The sequence below is a fragment of the Rhipicephalus microplus genome, chromosome 3, assembly GCF_043290135.1.
Source record: "Rhipicephalus microplus isolate Deutch F79 chromosome 3, USDA_Rmic, whole genome shotgun sequence".
Lineage (NCBI taxonomy): Eukaryota > Metazoa > Arthropoda > Arachnida > Ixodida > Ixodidae > Rhipicephalus > Rhipicephalus microplus.
Window position 1 is genome coordinate 33104844 of NC_134702.1, and position 23279 is coordinate 33128122.

General features: G+C 44.4%; 1 protein-coding gene across 1 annotated transcript; it reads right to left on the reverse strand.

Moving 5' to 3' along the window:
- Positions 1-507: 507 nt before the first annotated feature.
- LOC142803670 (pescadillo homolog) lies at positions 508-22237 on the reverse strand. Its single transcript, XM_075889199.1, has 15 exons — positions 22118-22237; positions 21678-21757; positions 21139-21292; positions 20036-20145; positions 19638-19765; positions 18331-18464; positions 18116-18232; positions 17988-18044; positions 17791-17877; positions 14616-14746; positions 13428-13553; positions 9551-9729; positions 8286-8381; positions 1216-1580; positions 508-664 (listed from the first exon to the last, which is right to left on the reverse strand). The coding sequence occupies exons 1-15, from the start codon at positions 22139-22141 to the stop codon at positions 599-601; spliced, it is 1854 nt and encodes a 617-aa protein (XP_075745314.1). The 5' UTR covers positions 22142-22237; the 3' UTR covers positions 508-598.
- Positions 22238-23279: the final 1042 nt, after the last annotated feature.

A 23279-nucleotide genomic window follows, 5' to 3' on the forward strand; every position in this document is an offset into this window, starting at 1 on the left:
ATGAGAAGCTTTGTGAATTCTATGCACCCTCCTTTTGTCCGTCAATGTGAAAAGAGACCTTATTTTAGGACAACTTGAAAAAATGGTTTCCACTTCCGTGTTAAGAATGATAACTGAAGTGAGCAAAAGTTTCTTGGAGTACAACGTTTGCTGCTACTCTCGCAATACTGAAAAGGGAAATAGCGGCAGGATGAAAAAAGAGGCTGAAGGTAAGGAGTGTGTGGATACACGAGACCAAAGTTTTCGTCACTGAAGAAGGTGTTGCATGAGTAGTACATCCAGCAACAGCACTTGAAAAGTCAATGAGGCTCTTAATGTTTCACAAACAACCTAGCATAGCCTGCAGTTCACCAGCTTACTGAAAACCACGCTATTTTTGCTGTACATGCGCAGCTATCTTCTATCCTCGGCCAAGATTTTGTGTGCTTTCTTCCAGCCTAAGGACACGACACTGGCATACTGGACACTAGCCAATCCAATGTCTTGACTTTCAGTCCATGTGCGTCAAGCAGCAAATTCGGTGACGGCTTAACATTTAAATAGTGAAAACGGACATTTTTTTGCTGTGTTTTACTATGTTACAAGAATGACCTTCGTTTTATTTCTTTTTTGCCTTCTTTGAAGACTTCTTTATCTCTTCCCTCTTCTGCTTCAATGCTGCTGCCTGTAGTGTGAACAAAAAAAGCAAGAGCGGTCGGCTTTAATAACAAACAACAAATTGAAGCCGACATGAAAGTACAGTACTCTCAGTAAACAGAACCTGAAGAGACTGGGAAAATATGTTCCATTTAACAGGAGTTCCGTTCAATGAGAGGTGAACATGGGTGCAGAATACAAGCTCGTAACAAAGTATTGTAGAGGCAATAGTTCCGTTTAAGCAGTAGTTTCGTTTAACAGATTTCCGCTTACCGAGAGTTTACTGTAATGACAGCATGCACTAATCTGAGTACTTGTTAATTTATATGAATGGTATCACCCTTTTAGAAATTTAATAATGGTGCATAACCATACTTTACATTAAGGAGATGCACTATAAAAATTTAGTTTTCTGTGCATCCCTAATCAACAGTACGCTCTATTTATGCAATGTAGATATTATGTTGACAGTGGTGCAGCTATTTGGTCAATAATAGCTCATAAAATAATAGAAAGAAAAATCATTAAGTCTTGTTAACAGTTTTACCACAAAACCAGGCAGGTCAAATAGCTACCAACCTCACGAGCCCGGCGCTTCTGGCCAAAGACGATTTTGTCGTAGAGCCGTTTGTGCTTTTTCGGAATCATAAGAACGGCGAGACGTTTCTCTTCACTCTTGATCCTCTGAGCCACCTTTTCAGGGTCTTCACGGACGACTGTGGCTGCCTTTACGCCAATGAGGGGCTTCTTGGATGCAACAGCAGGCTCGAATTCTGCGTCCGGCTGCTTCCTCTTCTTTGCTTCTTTAGTGCGCTGCTTCCTGCTTGCACTCTTCTTTACCTCTTCTTCATCTTCACTTTCTTCCTCCTCTTCCTCACTGACCTCCTCCTTGCCATCTCCACTTTCCTCACCGTCACTCTCGTTATCTTGCTCGTCTTCCGATTCTGCCAAGAAAAAAAGCGACAGGGTTGCAGGAAAGTGCTATCAAAGAGTTGGTCATTGCAGTTTCAACACGAGCAAAAATGTTTTTCGGGGCGGTTGGAAAGGACTGCCAATCAGCAGTCTCGGCTCCCAAGAACATGGGAATCAAACATTACAGCGCAACACGTGGCCTGGAATTCACCACGATCTCTCAAAGTCGGTGAGGAATCCAACAGTGAAGCCTGCTGGGCAAGTTGGCGAATCATGACGGTAGGAACGGCGCAAACGTAACATAGGACAAAGGGGGGGCACATAAGATGACAGAGCGCTCACATCGTTGTGTGTGTGACACTCCTTCGTCCCATGCTTTACGTTGGTGCTGTTCCTACCATCAGTAAGAAATCACTTGCTCTTCTGTCGACAAATGATGCCATAGACACAAATGACTGTGCCGCAAACACAAAATTCACGGTAATTGGCCGATTTGAGCATTGTGAGCAGCGTAGTCACCGCTACCCCCGCGGGATGCCGCGTTCCCGCATGCTCAATCGCAATCACACTGAAAGTAAGCCGTGCATTTCTTCACCCCTTGTCATCTAACTCACCCCTCCATATCTTTCAAGACACTCACTAGTACAAAAGGAGAAAAAAATCACTTAAAGAATGTGACAAATGCTTGTAACTCGGCTCGTACTTGAACAGACTCTTAAGATTATAGCGGCAGTCAGTTCATAAGGCAATAAGCACCTTTAATGAAGCCATTCAGAGATTACGTTGGAACAGTTTTGCAGAGCTTATCAAACGCTGCAACTTCAACAATGCCTAATTGCAATGAGTATTAACTAACAATGGGGCATTGTTAAGTAAATGCAAAAGAAAAATGAAGTGCTGCATTGATATCACAATAATGCGAATGAGGCTAGGTGTGCCATTACATACCCAAGTAGACTCTCATTAAACGGAATCTGAAGAGACCCGGAAAATGTGTTCCGTTTAACAGGAGTTCTGTTTACTGTGAGGTGAACTGGGTTGCAGTATGCACGGGTGAAGCTAATCATATCAGAGGCAGTTGTCCCATTTAGGCAGCAGTTTCATTTAGCAAATTTCCATTTCCCGAGAGTTAACTGTACTGTATTACAAACTTAAAATATAATGGAATGCCAATACCATTCGAAGCTTCTTAAAAGCCAAGTGCAACAAAGTTTGGCACTACGCAAAAAGTCAATATATAGGTAGTCTAGCTAGAGGCAGTGCTGCCTGCCAAATGTCGCCTTCGAAACGCAAGTGCTTACCTTAGAACGCTGACTCCGTTCGCTGTAACTGATCGGCAGCGCTCGGAAACGTTCCGTTGTAAGTGTGATTTTGTGCCATTGAAACAATGTCTATTTTCACGGTCATGCGGATATTGTTTGTTTTAGGAAGTCTGGCCATTATACCATATTTACTCGCGTAATCCTCGCACTCCCCACATCGCCCAACAAAGATACGATTTTTTCCCTTGAGTAATTATCGCACCCCCGAAAATTGCCGCAATAATGTCCTCTGCTCGTTTCAGCCGTTCATGATGATAGCGTGCTCCATCTCTTAAAGGAGCACTGACTTCAAATTTACTCATGCCAAGATTTTTGCATCAGCGAGTAGCTATGCATTAGTAGCAGCGATTCGCGACCTAAAACGAAACTGAGAAATGAATAGCTATCACTTTTATTGATTTATATTACTGGGATTTAGCACTACTCAATACGGCCGGCAATCCCGCCATTTTTAGCGCTGTGAGCACCAGCAGTGGCGCTACCTCCCGGTCACCTCCAGATCACGCCCCAGCTGACCTTTTCTCCACAGAAAAGAGGACTTCGGGCTCAGCTGCTCCGCAAACATTTCGTCTGCTAGGCGGACACATTCAGTCATGCCTTGTCACCTGCATTGCTGTCGTCGCTGTACAAAGTGTCGACCCGGGTTCAACACGATAGTCTGGAGCTTGGAACCCCCGATATTCGCGACGTCGTGAATTATTTTTGCTTCCATTGACCTTTTGCAGAACAGTGATTCTGAAATGGACGCTGTTCCAAGCAGCACTGCAGAGGTGCCCAGGGATCCACGCTTCAGCCATGATCGCTCGTGTGTCTCAGCTCGATCGGTGTGTTTTGGCGTGCAAAGCATTCAGGTATACGCAGAGGGGTCAATGTAATATAGCTATCATGAATGAGCATCAGCGGAGAAATAGAACACGTTTCCTGCTTGTCAGGCTCTTTTTTGCGCCTCCAGATGGCCCCAACTATCCAGCCTTTCGCGGTTAACACGGTATTACCACTTTTACGCGGACGCAAAGTCTACAGATGAACTAAAATTCAACGATACCTGCATGTCACTTGTTAGCGATGATACCTGACTACACGCACTTCCACTTTTGATAGCTTGTGGTCGTGTCGATAACACATACGTACAGTCGTACCCGGGTATATCGAACTGGCCAAAAACCGTTTATTAGTTCGATAGATGGCATAATTCGATATAGGTCCGCTATAGGTTTTGACACAAAGGCACATAACAAACTAGAAGAAAAGTACTTTATTAATATGGTGGCTTACTTGCGTGCCCAACTGTGAAACAAAATAGTCCCAGACTTTTTTCTGTGTCAACGACTTCGCTGCCTGCGAGAGGACGCACGCCTCCACGTTGTCCAACGAGTCGGAGCAGCTGAGGCCGCAACCTTCCACATTCAAGCAATAGCGCCGGACCAACGCAAGTGCACTAATCACTTCGGAGGATGTAGGCAAAGGACCAGCGTCGATTTCCATATTGCTGTCTCTTTGGCTCGTGGTCGGCACGACGTCTGCAATGTAATCCTCATCCTGTAATTGGCCCATGATGGGGACATCATCGTCCGCACTGACGAACTCGCCGAATGTCGATCCGTCGATAGCACCCGGGAGCTCTGCCAGCTCGTTCCAAGCTTCGGCAAAAACACCTGCGGTGTCTTCAGTGCAGTCAAAATTTGGGGTGTCATCACCAGGCATGCAGAAGCCGGCATGCCTAAAGCAGTTCTGCATTGTCTCCTTCTTGACATCTGCCCACGATCTACTCAACATAGAAATAGCTCCGAGCAAGTCGATCTTAAGCTCCCTGCCGACACAAAGGTTCTGCAGCAGCCTCTCCATCAGGCGCTTCTGATAGCCGGCTTTCATTGCGCGTATAATGCCTTGATCTAGTGGTTGCAGTACAGACGTAGTGTTCGGGGGCAAAAAACGCAGCTCGATGTTGCTGAAGGTCGTACTGCAGTGGTGCGATTAACAATTGTCCATGAGCAGGCACACCTTGCGATTTTCGTCTACCAAATCATCATTCCACGACGATAGCCATCCACTGAAAAGCTCCCCGGCCATCCACGCTTTTGAGTTTGCTCAGTAGGTAACTGGAAGCGACAGCGCATTTCGAAAACACCGCGGTGCCGTGCTTTTTCCCGATAACCAGAGGTCGAAGCCTTATTGATCCGTCTAAATTAGCTGCCAACAGCACGGACACACGAGCTTTGTTTGCCTTGCTGCCGCTTGTCTTGTCGCCACGACACGCAAGTGTCTTGTTTGGCAACATTTGCCAAAATAGAGCGGTTTCATTCGCATTGATGATATCTTGGGCTCTATATCTTGCTGCGATATCTCGCCAGTTTTCCTCGGGCCATTTTTCTACGCTGTTCAGGTCCGCCGCTCTGCTTTCACCTGTAACAGCTTTGCCAACGATGTCGTGCCGTTCTCTGAACCGCTGAAGCCAGCCTGAACTGCCTTGGAAATCATTCCTACCAAGCAGAAAAACAAGGTCCTTGGCTTTCTGCTCCATCATAGGGCCAGACACCGGGATGTTTCGCAACCGAACGTCCACAAATCATTTGAAAACGGCCGCTTCAACATCGTACACAGCAGCGCGCACACGTCGGGCGCCACGGGCACCTGGACTTTTGTCCGACTTGGCCCTGATGTCTGCCTTGTTCTTCAGGATAGTACTCAAGGTGCTCCTTAGAATTTTGTACGCGGTGGTGACGGACTTCTTTTTACCGCGCTCAACCCGATTGATGATTTCGAGTTTTGCAGCGAACGGCAAGTTTTGCCTCTTTGCGCAAGCCATGATGACAGCACGCCAATACAGTTCACAGAGCACCAACAGGCAGCACCACAGACCACGCTGAATCGGCAGCAGCAGGCACACAAGCATAAAGAAAGAAAAAATGGTGCTCACTTCTACCGCCTCCGCACCTCGGAGAAAGCACGACGGCCTCTGATTGGCTGTAAGCGCTGCGAGTGGGCCAGGATCATTTCTTTGAGGGGGGTGTTCGCCCGCGCACATCCGGGTCTAACCAACTGTTTCTAGGGTGGCGCCGGCAGTTTTCCCGCAACCGCGAGGGAAAGTCAACTTGCTGGGGCACTTTTGAGGCACATGGAGTTCGATATATCAGTTGTCGTTGCTATTTTCGTTCGATAAAACAGTAACTTTTGCTATATATTCTCAATGTAGACTTACCATGTTTAGGAATTGTTCGATATACAGGATAATTTGATATTAACAGGTTCGATATAGTCGGGCTCAACTGTAATATGAAAAGACGCCCTCATTGCGCTTTTTTCGTGCTTTGAACTAGACGACTGCAACTCACCTGCAACTCACAACGATTCCCCGACATGCCGACCAACAAGCACACGTTTAATCATGTTCTTTTTTTTCGCCATTCTTTTAAAGGTAGTTTTCATCTTGGCAATTTCACGAAACCATTCAAACTGGTGCGATGAAAATCAGGCGTGACGAGCCACGGCTGGGCTAGACTGCACCTGCGCGCGCTAGCCCGGCCCTAGCCTGGCAGTGGACGAGTGAGTGCGTTTCTGCATTGCGGCGCCAGTCGGCGCCACGATAAGAGCACTCGGATCGTACACGTCATCGCTACTAGGGCATCGTCACTCAGGATAGTATTTGTGGAATGTATCACACTGAACACGTAGCACCAGTGTCAATGTCGCAGGGCAATCTATTTTTCCTTTTCTTCTCCTCAGCTTTCTACGCTGTTTCACATCGAATTAAAATAACTTCCACGCGACGGATGCCATTCAAATTTGGTCAAGAAGACCTATGCATACCAAACGATTGAATGATGGGCACATCTCGGTTTTGAAATTTGATGTCAGTGCTCCTTTAAGCATCAAGTGTACTATTATCGCATGGAGATTCAATCCAATTCAAGCCAAGCCAAAGCGGCAAGTGCGCATTGCGGCGTGTTTTGTATGTTGAGTTGGTAATCTTGTCACGTTATGGGGCGATACTGTAGCTACACGGCTGCTTTCGAGTTGAAAGTGAGATGTCATGAACTAAACAACAACAAGGCCGCCGGTAGGCCTTTCGTAGTCTACGAGTTTTGGGTTTGCTACTGGGGACGACAACTGAAAGCCACCAAGACGCCTTGGGCCTGCCGTTTGTATAAGACTGGTATTTATGGTAAACTTTATTTCTTCAGAAGGAAACTGTGGACGATTCTGTTAAATAGCCATCAGCCCAATACTAACATGCTACTCTTACCTTTTGAGGGCTCCTGATGAGTGACGAACGCTACCGCAACACCCACAAGCTTTGCGTATGCTATTCTAATTCTCGACTATTTGCTTGCACTTTTTGTGTCTCAAATAAATCTTGCCTTGTGTTGGCCTTGTGTTGAACCTGTGCTTTTATTTTTGAGGTGAGTTTTAAGTAGTACTTCTCAAAGCTCAATGTTAGTTGCTGGTAAGAGAATCCCGATTTGCGGACACTAATTCTTTTTCACTCTAAGTTTTCGTGGAAAGTTTTCTCCGTGTAATTCTCACACCCCCAACTTTGTATCGGTTTTCCGCCAAAAAAAGTGCGAGGATTATGCGAGTAAATAAGGTATTTTTTTTAAACACGCAAATATTAAACAAAATACAGGATCAATAACGTATATTATAAAATAGCACTTCAAGTACAACTACCGTATGTGGTCATCCAAGTGCTACATTCCTGCTACTAAGCTATAGGCTTGACACAAAAAATTGTCACACTTCAAATCAACAGATGTGGCAGACAAGCGACATAACATACAAGTGTAAAATGCATGGGCATAAGCAGGAATTGGTCTGGTGTGGCTTGCGAGTGTCCCCTTCACATCCACGTGCTTGAATGCTGAAATTTCATGCAGTCTATTATATTTTGCGAAAGCGAAAGTCTGCTGTTATTGTTATTAGTTGATTCTATTTGTGCTCTCTATTTATTACTGAATAATGCCTCAATTACAGGCCGTGTGGTGCTTGAAACGAGCAACCAGCAGCATAGGAATGGAATGGAAAAACCTTATTAAACGAATAAGTTTTATCTCAGCGGCATTGCTGGAGCGGACGATATGAGCCGATCAATCGCTATCACACTTGATCGCCGATTGGCCTAGAAGCCACGACATCCGCAGAGAGTAAGTACATTTTGCTGTCGGGCCGACTTGAACAACACAACTTGCGTCAGCACCTCGCACGGAGTCGTGGTTTAACTGAAACGCATGGACGAGTGCTGTTTCGTCCGCAAAAAAATTCTTTGCCCGCAATCGCAACCCTGGTGGCCCAAATATTGAGTTTTTTACATCTCGGCGGTGCAACAACCAGTAACAGATAGCAAAGCCTGAGACCCCAGAGCAGTTTGACACAATTTTGAGCTATTTGTTGCGGGAGTAGAATTTCAGCACTTCTCACCTGGAATGTCGTCACTGTTCTTTCCCTCCTCTGCAGTTCCGTCATCTTCAGCTGTTCCTTCTTCTTTCATGCTCTCCTCTTCACTGACCACCGGTTCTTTATTTCCAAGAGAGACCATGAAAAAAAAAGAATTCGTAAGACCATGCAGTATTACAATAAAAAGATCAATTCTCTGTGCACTGGCTTCTGTGATCCATTTTGAATTAATTGAACATGTACAACTAGAAAAAGTTCAACATTTTGTATATGCAAAGGTACACAGAGAGAAAGGACAAACAAGCAAGGGCCCAAACTGACACATGTTATTTTAAGCTAACAAGAGCACATTTGTGATAATTTATTCATGCTAGTAACAACTCACTATGACTAAAAATCATGCCTTAATGCATAAGAATCAAAAGTACCGTGAAGCTTGAAGTTTAATGCGAAAATATACTAGGGCTCACAAGCCATGTTAAAGACACCTCGAATGAGCTTCCTGTTTTTTTTTGTTTTTTTTTTACTGATGTCGATTACTGCAAAGAACATGACTTGAGATTTGTCATTGCAAATAAGTTGCACAAGTTCTCTTTTCACTAAATGAAATGTAACTGGGCAAGCCTTCTGTAGCTGCTCCTATACAAAGGACAGCTTCGCCTTGAGAACATGTGTAGGTCTTCACATCAGCTTGGCAACAGTCTTAGAGCAGCGACAAAAAGCCTTGTCGAACGATAGCACACTAGTGCTAAGCACTGTTGTTAGGCGAACATGTAACTTATTAGAATCGAAGGCCAAAAAACAATGAACCATTGCGCTACGTCGGCCGGTGATCTGCCGGTCGGGTTGGCGAGGCCAAAAACGCCTTGACCGGTGAATCACCGGCCGCTTAGAAAATGTGTATTTTTGACATTGTTTACTTTTGACATGCATGGTACACTACTTGCTAGATAGACACAGTTGTTAATTTTTTTTGTTATTTTTAAGTGTTCTCTTTTTTTTTTAGTGACAAAGGGTGCACTACCCCGGCTTTTTCGAAATATGGTGTGAGAAAAAAAAAATGGGGAAGAAACCTGACTGTCGCGGCCTCACTATTAACATGCAAAATAATTCCAATAAAAACTAAGTAGGTTTCGTACAAGCGACTATGTATACTATTAAAATATTGTGCTTTTCAGATTTTTGTGCCTTACGACAACAATGGCTGAACGCAACGCACAGCACAAAGCGTCACACAATGTACAGCAGCGTCAAAGACCGGCACTTGGAAAGTGAGAGGGGAGACCAACCTTCGCCCCGTTGTACACGCAGCATGGCCAGCCTCTCGGGAGGAACATAGTCTCCCTCCTTTTCTTCCACAAAGGGCGACAAGTGCGGTGGCAGAACTTCGCCCATGAAGTAGTCCTGCTCAGGAAGCAGCTTGCGGTAGTTGACACAATCGTAGACCCACTGTGGTTGCACGTAGTACCTGCATCAGGCCCATATATTAATTTACAAAACTAAATATACACTACAAAACGAAAATGACATTAAAGTAAGTTCCCCACAGTATTCATATACTTGCAATAACATTCCACTCCTTTACGCTATGAAACAACAATTACAGTAAAAGCTCGTTAATTCGGATTTCACGGGACCGGAAAAACTGTCCGAATTAACCGAATGCCGAATTAACGAATGAACAGGGAAAACAACATTTAAAATCAAGCTGCAGAAGCATACCTTTATTTGTTGAAGTATTTTGTAATTGTCGTCTGCGTTTTCGCGCAGATTTCGGCTGACATCACAATTTTTCTTAACTGTTTCAAATGGCCAACAGCACGCAAGCTGTCGGGAGTGTTCAGGCAAGCGTCCTCTAATATTAACAGCGCCTCCGAGACTTCCCGTGAGGTGCGATCTCCTCGCATGATTCTTCGTCGGAATCCTGGTCTTCATGGGTGCCCGTGACATCATTAGTAATCTCTTGATCGGTCAGGAGACCACTCGTGGCGACACTATGATCAATCGCGATGTAGTCCTGAAAGGTCACATCTGTGGGAAGGACAGCATCGAAAGTCGGGCAGTCATCGTCGGTGGACTCGGCTGCCACCTCCTCGATGCCATCGTTCGCTACTGCTGCAGGCTCAGGCCTCACAAAACCGCTGTGCCGAAAACAGTTGGCGATGACTTGCGGCGGAGTGTTTTTCCACACGTGGGCGATGATGTGCACTGCACCGAGTAAGTCCACTTGATACAACTTTCCAGCTCCTGAGCATAGGATCATTCGCTCTAGCAGGTGCTTGCGGTACTTCGACTTCACGTAGTGAATGATACTTTGGTCCATCGGCTGAAGAGCAGACGTAGTGTTGGGCGGCAAAAAAACTACTTTGATGCTCTTCAGTTCGACTGTACAACTTATGGGCACTGCAGTTGTCAACAACCATAATTATCTTGCGGTCCTTCGACGTGAAGTGCCGGTCCAACTGCTGTAGCCAGCTGCGAAAAATGTCCGATGTCATCCATGCCTTCCTGTTTGCTGTGTACTCGACAGGAAGGCTTTTGACGTTCTTAAAACAAAGTGGCTTAAGCGCCTTCCCGACGACAAGTTGTGGCAAGCGCTTCGTGCCAGTCATATCGGCGGCAAGAAGCACAGTTATCCTTTGCTTGCACTTCTTGCCACCAAGGCACGCGTCCCCTTTGAAAGTCACCGTCTTGTCGGGCAGAGCTCTGAAAAATAGAGCAGTTTCATCTGCACTGAACACGTCACGTGGTTCATATGCGGCGATGTGCTCCAGCAGCTTCACATTTCTCCACTCGGTGGTCACGCTTTCGCCAACAGTGGCCTTTTCGCCGCACACACTCCAGAAGACAAGTTCGTGTCTCTCTCGAAACCTCGCAAACCACCCTTCTGACGCTTTGATCAATTCAATGTTCATCATTGCAGCGTACTTCTCACCTTGCGCCATGATGAGAGGTCCGCTCAAAGGCAGATGCGCGTTGCGACAGTCAGTAATCCACCGGAGCAAAGCTTCTTCGAGCTGGGGATGAGCTGCGGTTCGCAACCGCTTTCTAGAGGCATGAAACTTCTCGCTTTCGAAGACTTGTCGAATCTGTTGTTAATTTTTCACGTACGTTCCAACGTGCTCCGCTTCACGTTGTACTTGGTCATAACCTGCTGTCGCGATTCGCCGTTCTTCAGTGCTTCCAAAATTTCCCCTTTAGTCGCCAAGTTCTTCGCGTCGTAGTTCTGCCGCTTTTTGGGCGTTGCCATCACTGTAGCGCATGATGGTGGTGGCATGCAAATACGGTCGCAATGGAAGAAAAAGAGAACTCCGCAAGAAGAGATGGTTCCGACACGACAACACAAAGGAAAATGGCGTCGGAGGCGCTGAGTGGAGAAGAAAGAAGACACCGACGTTCGGTGACGCTGCGATCGCCCCACTAGTTGATACTGAGACCAAGGCACTAGTTGATGCCACTAGTTGATGATGATGGCGATGCCACTCAAGTTTCGGTTTCACTCCAGTGGTGCCAGCGCTGCTTTATCACACTTTTGTGTAGCAGCAGCCGTCAGCATTTGTCCGAATTAAGCGGTGCGGAGCCAAATTCCGACGAAATAACGAAGGTTTGGTCTCACAGATTAACATGCACTTTGGCCGGGACCAATAGAGCTGTCCGAATTATCCAAATTTCCGAATTAACGGGTGTCGAATCAATGAGCTTTTACTGTATCCCATCACTATACCTAGAACGTAGCATTTTAACGCTTGAGACGAGGTCACGATGAAGAGTTCAGACGGCAGGCTTTTTTTTCTCACCTCCATTCCTGCCATTACCAGAAGTCAGTCAACTTCCAGATTTATAATCACACAATGATTGCTTTATCAGGCTAAGTACACGGCTACAGGGTCCAAGCCTTCGTTTTGCTGACACTGAATTGCTGATACAGTTTTGAGCAATGATAAGCACACCCTTTATTTCTTTTTTCCACATTATAAAGCTAGGGTTGCGCTTCGCTTTCTGCACAAAATCCGAGTTCTATACTTTTGATAATGAGCACCCCCTTTCTCCTTTTTCAGAAGGAAAAAAAGAAAAAAAAGGAAACATCACAGAAAAGAAGGGGGGGGGGGGGGGGTGCCCGAACAGCATAAACGTTAAGGTCTCATAATCGCTCATAAACAATGCAAGTGGGATGTCAGCACTATAGTGAAATGTGGGTAATACGTACGGATCAATCTCAAGAGGAATCAAAGAAGCCTTATTACCCACAACATTGTGTATTAAAAAAGAAAGCAAATTGGTATCCAAACCACGGTATATGCACCAAACATTTTTTTCCGTAAAAAAAAAAGCCTTCTGGAACACACACGAATGGACCACTAAAGGACGCCACAGCTAGCTGCCGCGAAAGCGCATCAATGCTTCACTTAAGACCAACTGAAAAGCAGTCAAGCACACTCCAGCGCAGTCATATGTGAAGATTGACATGAACAGCAAAATGTTTCGTGCATTTTATTTATGCCTTTATTGCCATTATACTACTTCTGTGTTAGCTGCATATCTTCAGAGCTCGCAGTTCCCATGAATAATTGCATCGCAAGTGACCACAGTTTCACTCACGGCGGTTGCGGCTACCAATGATTTCATCTGTCGCTGTTTTGTCGTCAGTGTTTGTGAAAAGAAGCGTTCTTTTGACTGGGTGACTGTTGAGTGCATGTGCACTTTCAGAGTTCTTTCAATTTTTCGTCGTCATGTATGGTTGAGTTGAAAGTGACCGCAGTTTAATTGGACAAAATGTGTCCTTCCAAAGCTTCCAGCACGTTGCTCTTGGCCATTGCTAGATGGTTTGGTAACGTCACGCACCAAAGTGTTTGGAACATCTGAATTTCGGCCCACTAGACACAGTGTCAATGCGGCCAGATAACACACAAAAGTTTCAATTTGTGGGAGGTTTTTTAGCCAACCATATAAACGTGAGAATCGGTCGAAATCCGGGAGTTTCCTGGAAAATCCGGGAGACTTGGCAGGTATATGTTTGCTTGGCGTCATTGGTAGTAATTATACGTCAAAACATAAATAGCACACTGACACAAGTGACACTGCTGACTGATACGAACCACGCAGCCACATGCCAACTTTCGCCCCGTGAAAACAGCAGCAAGACTACCATTAATAGGTGAGCCGTACCTGTTCATGAAGCGTTTCTTGATTTCTGGCCTGTCGACAATCTGGTGAGTCACTGTGGGGTCGTTTTCGGGAAATGTGGAGCCAACGAAGAGGGACTCGTCCCACGACACCTCTGCACCGAAAGAACTGTAGCCAAAAAAAAATGCACCTATTGAAGTTTTTTTTTTTCCAATTGCTCCAGGATTCACATACGATCAATTTTATCCCTTGTGAAAACTTTGCAATAGTATATGGAGTGTAAAGGGTAAACAGCACTGTTTCAGCGGTCATTCTCAAGCAATCTATTTAGCAACTTTACCTTTCCCACGACCTCTCTAACTTTCTGTAAATAAACTATCTCTCTCTCCCTCTTACTTTTCCCGCCATTTTAGGGTTAATTTTTTTAGCAATCTACAGAACCCACAGCAGCAACAACTGAGCACAGTGATTTCCCTGCCTGTTTATGAAGTGAGTGCTTTAGAAAAGGCGTCACACAATGTGACAGAACATAAAGCATAGCATAACTGTGTTCTTGTTAAAAAAGCTCAAGTTTGGGAAACAACAGTAAGAATTTCTGTTGGAAGTCTAGGAACCCGAATCCTTTGCCCATTGTGCATATCAAGCTTATTAAAATAATACAATTGATTTAGTTTAATGTTCCAAAACCATGATAAGGTTATGAAAGACCTTGTAAAATGAAGGGCTCTGGAAATTTCCATCCCCTGGGGTTCTTTAATGTGCACCTAGGTAAATACAAGTACTCAACCTCGAGCAGTTTTGCCTCGGGCAAAAAAATGTGGTTGCAGCAGCCGGGATTCGATCCCGCCACCTGTGGGCAAGAACATTGCAGGCTATATGAAATGTCCTGCACAGTCCAATTCCAGACCCACCAGTCTGGTTTTCCATAGAGGCAAAAACGCTGGAGGCCCCCACTCTCAGATTTAGGTGCACATCATAGATTACCAGGCAGTCAAAATTTCCTGGTGCCCTCCATCACAGTGTGCCTCAAAATCACATCCAAGTCTTGGCACATTAGACACCACTAAATATTCAATGTTGAGCACAGAAGGCACATGAATCGAAGATGAGAAAGTGTGCTCAAAAGACACTTAAGACCCTAATGACACCTGTAAAATTGAAGCCCATCATTAGAAAAGCGAAGGACATATTAGTTGCTGTGACATAGTAAATGCTTCATATGCCTCATACCGTAGCACAAATGTGAGTGATTCCCGAGGCACCTCCCTTCCAAGGAAGACTTTCAGTCCAGAGAAAAGATTCAGAAATTTCTTTTGCTTCTCTTCCTCGTTCTTGATGTCCTTATTACTCTCACCTTCAACCTGAAATGAGTACACAGACCTCTGAAAAATGGCGGCTCATTTTGCAGCTATTCCGGACATGTACATTCATAAGTCATGGAAGCATTGTGCAGAGGCGTGGTAAGTCTAACAATGATAGATGGCAGGGTCCTATATTGTAGTGCACTCTTTTTCATGTAAATCTTACAGCTGGTAAAATGTCACGAAAACTTAAAAACATGTACAATTTTAGAATAGAAATGTAGACACTGCTAAAAGCTACAGTAAAGGACTTACCTGACAATTACAGCTGTGCACTAAAACGTGGTTCGTTCAATTAACTTGACTGCAAAAGCTTGCGTTATGTCAGAAACAAGCTCGCAAGTGAAAAAAATGAAATAATGCACAGAAAGAAGATGATGCATTTTTTAGACAATAAAGGAGGTGCGAGACGTCGTGTGTGAATAGTAAGCAGCTGTGACTGAAGTGCCATGCAAAAGGCCTTTTTAAAAAAGCGCAGCAAAGAAGTACAGTGACCTCAAACATACCCAAACTCATCAGTTCACTGACTACCTACTAGTACTAAAGCGTATGTTTAATAGCATTCTATATATGCAAGCAGGCTGACAAAGAATCAAAGAGTGACCAACTATACATTCTTTGCATGTTTCTGACAGACGTCTGACACTGCATCAGTGTCATAACAGGAATAAAACATCGTACAGTTAAACATCAATGTACTCGAAGCAATATTCCTTTTTCTTGCCTTCAATACCAGGAGCTAACAGCTATATTCTTATATAAAGATACATAAATTAAAATTGGAACAGTTCCACATAAATGTGTCTTGAAAAAAAAATAATGTTTGGCAGCACATTACTTGAAGAAGGTAGTAAACATAAAAGCTCACTAACCACTTGTCAGCTACCCGATACACTTCTCACTTGTCAAGCTACCCGACAAACTAAAGTTTTCAGGTCTTGCGACTGTCACAATTCACAGTAACTCCGGCATTGAACGCTTCTGCATAATGTGCATTTATACTATCTGAACTTAAAAGACTCCAATATGTACATAACATGAAAAACCAAAATCTGTATTGTCCTGCACTACTCTACAGATGCCACACAACTATCCAATGCATCACACAGAATGAACGGCACGCAAAGTATAATATAATATGGTGGACAACACAAATTCACAATGCAACCGAAAACTTCAGCAAAAGCTTTTGAATACTGATTGCAAGAAACTGCAGTATGCCTTGTAAAAAAGTTTTACCATAGCAACAGCAGTTTTATATTGCTTGCACTGTCTGCATTACCTTTGTACACAATAGTGGTCGTAGGAGGCAACTGGTAATATTGAGGTAGAATTGTTCAACCTCCAAGAGCTAATCAGCTTCAAGCAAATGCTTGTCAGTAGCAATGTAAGCACTGCCGACAATGTATCAATACAGTTTGCAATGGGTGAATGCATAACTGCCAGCCTAGCTGCATGACAATTCGAGAGACGGCCGGGGCGCAAGGGGGGGGGATTCTTTTTTTTTTGTATATGTGTCGACAGATTCTATTGACGCACATGTTTTCCTGAGGATGTAAAAATGTTTTGCAGTTTTATTATCCACTGATCCTTTTTGTTGATTGCTTACTTTCAGTGCCATGTTGCTTTCCCTTTGCGATTTTCGCAATCCCACTTAATTCATTGCTGTTATGATAAGCTTGGTTGCATTATTGTTGTATGTGTGTGATGATTGGATTATTGTATGCTGTGTGATGCTTGGCTTGATTGCCTTACTCCCTGTACCATTCATGCTTGGGCTCCATGCCTGCAGTATCTTGTAAATAAATAAATAAATAAATATCAAAAGTTACTGAGGCTGAGACGCTTGCGACATGCAGTCGTTACTTCTCTCCACTGAGATTACGAAAACACGACGTTTTAAAGCCTCAACCGCAGTGTGTTCGACATCTGCTGGGCATTTCCTCGACAATGACAGTTTATTTTCGCACGTCCACACCCGCACCGCATCACGTGCTCGCACTTAGAGAAAAATTTCCGAAGCAACCGTTCTGCATCATCGCAAACGCTTAGCGGCAAGTTCTGTTCCACAAAAAATTTTGTGAATAGGCATTTTGTGCGCATTGCACTTTGTTCGCACCTATTTTGAAAGAAAGTTCCAATGTTGTCCAGCCCTTCCACAACGAACATAGTTCTGATGCTTCTGTGAGGGGATGTTCACTTTTATGATAGTTGTGCCACCATGTGAAACACTTACATCACAGGCGCACATTACAGAATCCATATGTACCACTTTTCCGCGAAGTCACAAATCACGGGAACCCAGCGGTGCACCAGTCCAAAGGCACTTGCAAGTGCTACTTTCTAGCTTTTGACACTGCCATCGGCATCCCGACTGAACTCGGGTGAAAATACGCTCCCCCACCCAACAACGTAACAAACAGGATTGACGCCTGGGCAGGCAACGTAGGCCCAGTGCACAAAATGCAGGGAGGAAGACAGACAGTTGCAAAAGTTGTTAGTAGTACCATTTCCCTCGCCTTCTTTTGGTACGATGGCCAGCGCGTCTCGGGACTTATGCAGCGGGACTCTATGGTATGCTTACAATGAACTACACAAGAGTAGTGACGAGTGGTCTTCCGCAGCGCCACAAATGCCACAGCAGGAAAGGCTGGCGTACGCACGTGATTACAAAAATAATAATAATGAGAAGAAGAATGAAAAAAAAATAGAGTTGCCTACACTGTGGCGGCCACTTTTCCGGAGATTCGAATGAACATTCGTACAATCGATAAGGTCAAAACTGGGGAGTCTCCTGGACAATTCGAGAGAGTTGGCAGGCATGCTAATAGTTGCTGCACCAATGCCAAGCATCAAAAAGCCGCAAAGCTGATACAATCCATAAGCCCTCTCGAACATCGCAATAGTTCTAGCGCATTAAATGTCTAAGGACCTTATCAATGAAAGGGCAGCCGCATTTTTCGGCCAAGACAGAATTTTTACAGAGCACTGAGGTTTGCGAGCCAGTTGACAAGCCAGTAAAAATGAATGAAACATAAGCTCACATCAGGGAAATCGTCCATCTGAGGTGCGTCATCAGCCACAGCATTGGTGAGAACAGACTTGAGCTTGCTGTTCAGGGAAGCAACGCGCTGCATAAGAAAGTGATGTCCATCAGAGTTCATCACCATGCAAGGCTGATAATACAAAAAACCACACGGAAAGCCCAATTTCTGACGGTGCAAACAGAGCTCGCGCTTACCTCCGACACTTCGTCTTCATCGTCGGCATTAGTAGGCTCTGGAGGCTCATTTTCCAGCTGTGATTGAAACAATGTATTATAAGACCAGCGAGCCCACAGGTATTTAATGAGGAAATCACGAAGCTTGCCTTTGGTGGGTAGTGAAGATTCAGTGAGTGGTACAGCTTGTAGTTTACACACCCCATCAGCGTGACATAAAAATCGGTGAACGTGACCATGATCTTGAAGTCCACGTCTACTGGTTGCTGAATGGGTAACGAGAATAACAGCGGTCACTCAGCCATACACAGTGGCCCCTCACAAAATATACACACAACGGCACCTCAGGAATGCAATACCTTACCCGGAAGGAAAAATTGTGTGGCACGATCCACGTTATTGTCTGACCCATGATCTCTGCCTGGTAGTAGAAACCCTTGATGGAGACGAACACTTTGCGCAGTGCCCGTGTTTCAATCACATAGTGCATGAACTCCACTGCAAAAACACAATGCACATGAATGCCCAGCAAGAATAGTAAGCGTAGTTGGTGTACACATAATGAGAGACATAAACAAAATGGCAGACAAAGTTTTGACCACAAGACAAAAATACTTAAGGGACACTAAAGGGAAACAATGACTTGGTTTAGATTGACAAAGTGTACTCTGAGAACTCAATAACATATGTGTTGGTGTCATAAGTTCATTATTAGCGGGGAAAATCAAGGTTGAACTTTAGTTTTTAATTATCGCACCGAAATGATTGCACGTGACATTGAAAATTTCAACATGTAATTTTTGTATTTTCGCGACATTGGCTAGGTTAACTTTTTTTTATATTTCGAATGCTGGTACTATGGCACCCACAGATGACAATGTACTTAATTTTTATCAATTAAAAACTAACATAGGACCTAGCAGACACCTTCATAATTTATGACGCCACAGTGCTTGGTGAGGGAATCTCAAGGTGGCGTCTCCACAAGCATTTTCTTTTCATGCCTTTTCTCACTTACGAAGTGTCGTTTCACGCTAAAAGTGGTGTTTTTAAAGACTGCCAAATCGTACTTCACTAATAAGTGAAAAATCACTTTGCACTTAAGTGTCCCTTTCGAACCTGCACAACGCTAGCCCAAGAAGACAGCATGAAATATCTGAAGTGCCACATTGGTGTTTTACAAAGCCGCCAGAGGTAATCAGTTTATGGTCAGTGAAGTTAATTAGCATTATCAGTTAATCACCACATTATGGCTGCGGTGCTGAACTCCAAAATGGCAGTCATGATGGATCATAACGATTTCTTGCAGGTAAGCTAGGAACAATATAATAATTTTACTAAATTTTTTTCAATAATACACATGAATAGAGACAGTTGATTTCTAGGAGGAGCATTTCAAACTTGCATTTGAGCAAGTGCAACTACAATCTTTAGGTGGCAAGAAAATGCACCTCGTACGATATTTAGTGGGGATAAATCTCCAGGCAATAAAAGAGTTTGAAAACCAATGTGGTGGTCCCTACTAACAAAAAATAACTTACAGCACAAAAATATGACATATCAACTATAAACATTTCCCAAAATTTTCCAAATTCATTTTAGTAGTCATCAGTATTTTGCCCAATTGGTTGTCAAACTTCGCCACAATTTTGTTTCCAACTTTCAACTTACCAATGACTCTGCGGCAAAGATGAACAAGATGTGGTTTCACAACTTTCCCCTTCGGAAATGAAGAGAACAGATAACACATGGAGAGAGCATCATCAATGTCCCTGAGTGCATCCACAAATGTGGGGTATCTGACAGAAAAAGAAAATAAAGTATCACAATATTGTAATGATGAAGCAGCACAAATCTCAGGTATTACAAAGAGGTAAAAGTACTGCCTACAATGTTTCACAACACAGAAAAAGAAAGCGTACGATTCGATTCAGGCAGGCTGGATTAAAAAAAAAATGTTTTACAGCCGAATGGCCTTCTCTGTAAAAAAGCACATGCAGAGATCAGGTATGCTAGGTACCCAAACACATGATTTCAATGCTTACTCAGCCAAAATCATGCTAGCTTACCTCTCTTTGACAATGTGATCAACTCTGTACACAGGTTCGTTGCTACGAATGTGCTCAGCAGTGTCTCGCTCATTTTTGCCGATAGCTTTCCTAAGTCTCCTGATGAATATCTGAGGAAATAAAAAACATCTATGCACAGATGCAGCAGTGCAAACAACTTGCACATCTTAAACACCAGGACTTGCTTCAGAACCAGCGAGCTCCTGCACAAACACTGACTCTAACAAAATTTCCAGCAAGGAAATCATGTCTCTGAAGCTTTTTCACGGTGCATGCACTAAATCTACATTCAAAATGCACACAAGTCACACGGGTAACAGGAAAAATGAAATTGTGCATTCCTTTTTTTCATCTGTGTGCATGTCCAAGACCATAACCAGAAACAGCAGAACTTTTTACACAGCGTGGGGGCAGTCTGTAAAACAGATTCTGCAACAGAAAACTGAACGTAAGGAAGCTAACTGCCTAAGTTGCTGAGTAAAATAGGTAGGTAGGCATTGACTATGCTACATTTTTTTTCTCTCTCTCTCTGTTCTTTTTCTCTCAACCGAGTGGACAATGACAGGTCCGTTCGATTTGCCTGCACCACGTGAACCAGTTCACAAGGTGCTGCAAGTTGCCATTCCTTTCAGCGGTGCAGCATTGACGACCTCTGAACCCTGCTATTCGTTTCGAAAGGTGCAGAAGAGGAGCAGCACTGGTGCACAATTTTTCTGCACCTCCTATGCCGACTGTGCAGGCTTGGTGCAGCCACGCGTGCAGCTGAGCAGACGACGCAGCACTTAGGCATAGGCGTTGTACCCGCCTCTACAAACGCGGTGTGTTTCGAAGATGTTTGCACCTCATAAACTATCCGCATGTGCGATTCGCCATCGATCAGTGTTAGCTGAACGGTGTAAATTAAGCGAACAGAAATAGAGCCTGCCCCTTGTCGGCACATCGTTATTAATTTCGGGTGTCGTGCTGCGCCTGTACCGCTGAACTCGCGCTGCACAATTTCTGAACTTCGCGTGAACAGCCGTGCACCGGTTCGGACTGGTGCAGGTGAATCGAACGGACCTAACGTAGATTCCCAATAAACGAATGACGCAGAGTGTGCTTACCTTGAAATCCCGGAATTTCTGGATGATGGGCTCATGGGCAATGAACTTGATGTCTTTTACCAGGTAAAAGGTGTTGTGTGCCGAGTTTCCGTGATTGACATGCCGTCGGTGTTTCGGCTCTACTGGATATATTCCTTTCAATATGCATAGCCTCCTGCAAAGTGACATCTCCATGAATAATACATTTTTTTTCATAGTTTTCACGCGAGAACTTCAAATCCCAATAGAGCCCTGAACAGCGTCAAATTGCTTGGCTGCGTTGGAACCTCTCATGCATATTGAGCAAAGAAGCCGAGTGAGATAAAGAAACCCGATTTCTATACGAGCCGATCTAGATCACAAGAAAACCGTGTGCCACACAGTGCATTTCCAGTCGCGATTGGTTCGTTTAGCAAGTTGCGGCACAGAACCAGTCGACAAATTTCGTCCGGATAGAAGTTCAACTGAGACCGAAAGTGCACTGTACGACGCCGTTTTAGTCTATACACGGCTGTTGACACTCGTACACAAAACAAAGCGAACACATAATTGTTACTCACCTGAAGTCCTTCAATGACAACTGAAGTTTCCTACAAGCCCTCCTTCTGCTTATGTAATGAGTGGCCGCTCCAGAAGTTCCCTACAACATTTTGATGTACAATGAACCGTCACTGGCTGGCGATCTCGAATGATCGTCAAGTAACACGGCTAATTAACGACATCCGATACTTTTGACAAGCTTACTGTACATATGCAACGTCGATATACAACATAAAACCTCGCGAACAGTTCAGCCAAGGGTGAAATGAGTTAATAAATAAGCTGACACTACATAAAACATGTCGTAAGCACGCAGGCTGACTTTGCACCGCTACAACTCCGTCCCGTGACATTACAGTACAAGGCAGAACGATACACTGATCTTTACTTCAGAGCCCAGTTCAGCACTCTGCGAAATGTTTGACGTTAAGTGTACGTAATGATGAAGTCGAACATTCACCTTCTTCTTGGGTTTGCGTGCCATCGCAGCCGTCAACACACGTGCGTACGCTACGCAAAAATAATGGATACGGATTTGGATGCAACTGGATTTCTACAAAAATTAAACCAGTGTCATAAGCAATTGTTCAGCTATATGGTCAAATTTGGCTAGAATTAATACAAACTTATGGTTTTTAAATCGGCTGAATGAACAACCCACTCATGAAGCGATTCACATTGTGTGATTACTGGTTATTATTTTACTGTTCCTAAACGCTCTATTACGTTTGTAATGTGATGCCTGTTACGACAGCATCACATTAGCTTGCATAGGGTCCGTTTACAAAAGAATTTAAAGGGACCAGTACGGCCAGCCACCAAAACATTCTTCATTGAAGGATCACCAAGATGCACAAAGTTTTTTTTTCTTTTTTTGTGTGCAATAGGTAGCCAACGACTCACTTATTGTTGTGCGCCACCCAATCACAGTTTCGGTTTCTCAGTGCGCTCTTATGTAACCGTGCATGGCGCCGAGTGAGGCGGGGCCCTGAGTGGCTTTCGTATAAGCATAGATGGCTACGTCAGCACAAAAAACTGCGTGCGCGTGCACATTGCGTTGGCATCTCTTTTCGACTGAGGATCCCTCCGAGAAATCGCGTATATATGTGTGATGCCCCGAAAACCCACTGCCACTGCCGAGGAAAGGACACCTTTGTATTCCCGCGCGAACCTGCTGCCTCCTCCTGCTGAAAAGGTCTGTTAGGAGAGAAGTAATTGCCCTTAGATTTGTTCTTTTTACCAGGGAAAAATCTAGGGACTTTGGGAGAGAACGTTCGCTTGGATTGCGGCAGCTGACACAAACTCGTAACGCAGTGGCGGTTGGTTGTTTACTACGATGGAATATGTTCTAGGCTGTCTTATTCATTGATATTTTGTACATGATGCGTGTGTGCACCAAATATACCCCACAAGTTATCTTGCCTTCAAAATTTTGTGTCAGTACTCCTTCAAGCTCATGGAGGTTCCTCCATGTTCAAGCTACATACAGGCAGTGGCGCCAGCTGGGGGCGGGGGGAGGTGGCAAAAGGGCACATTTAGCACTTCCTCCTCCCTTAAAATTTTCCCCCCGTGGCATGACACAACACAGCTATACTCGACCACATCTGCCCGCCCAGCTCCCC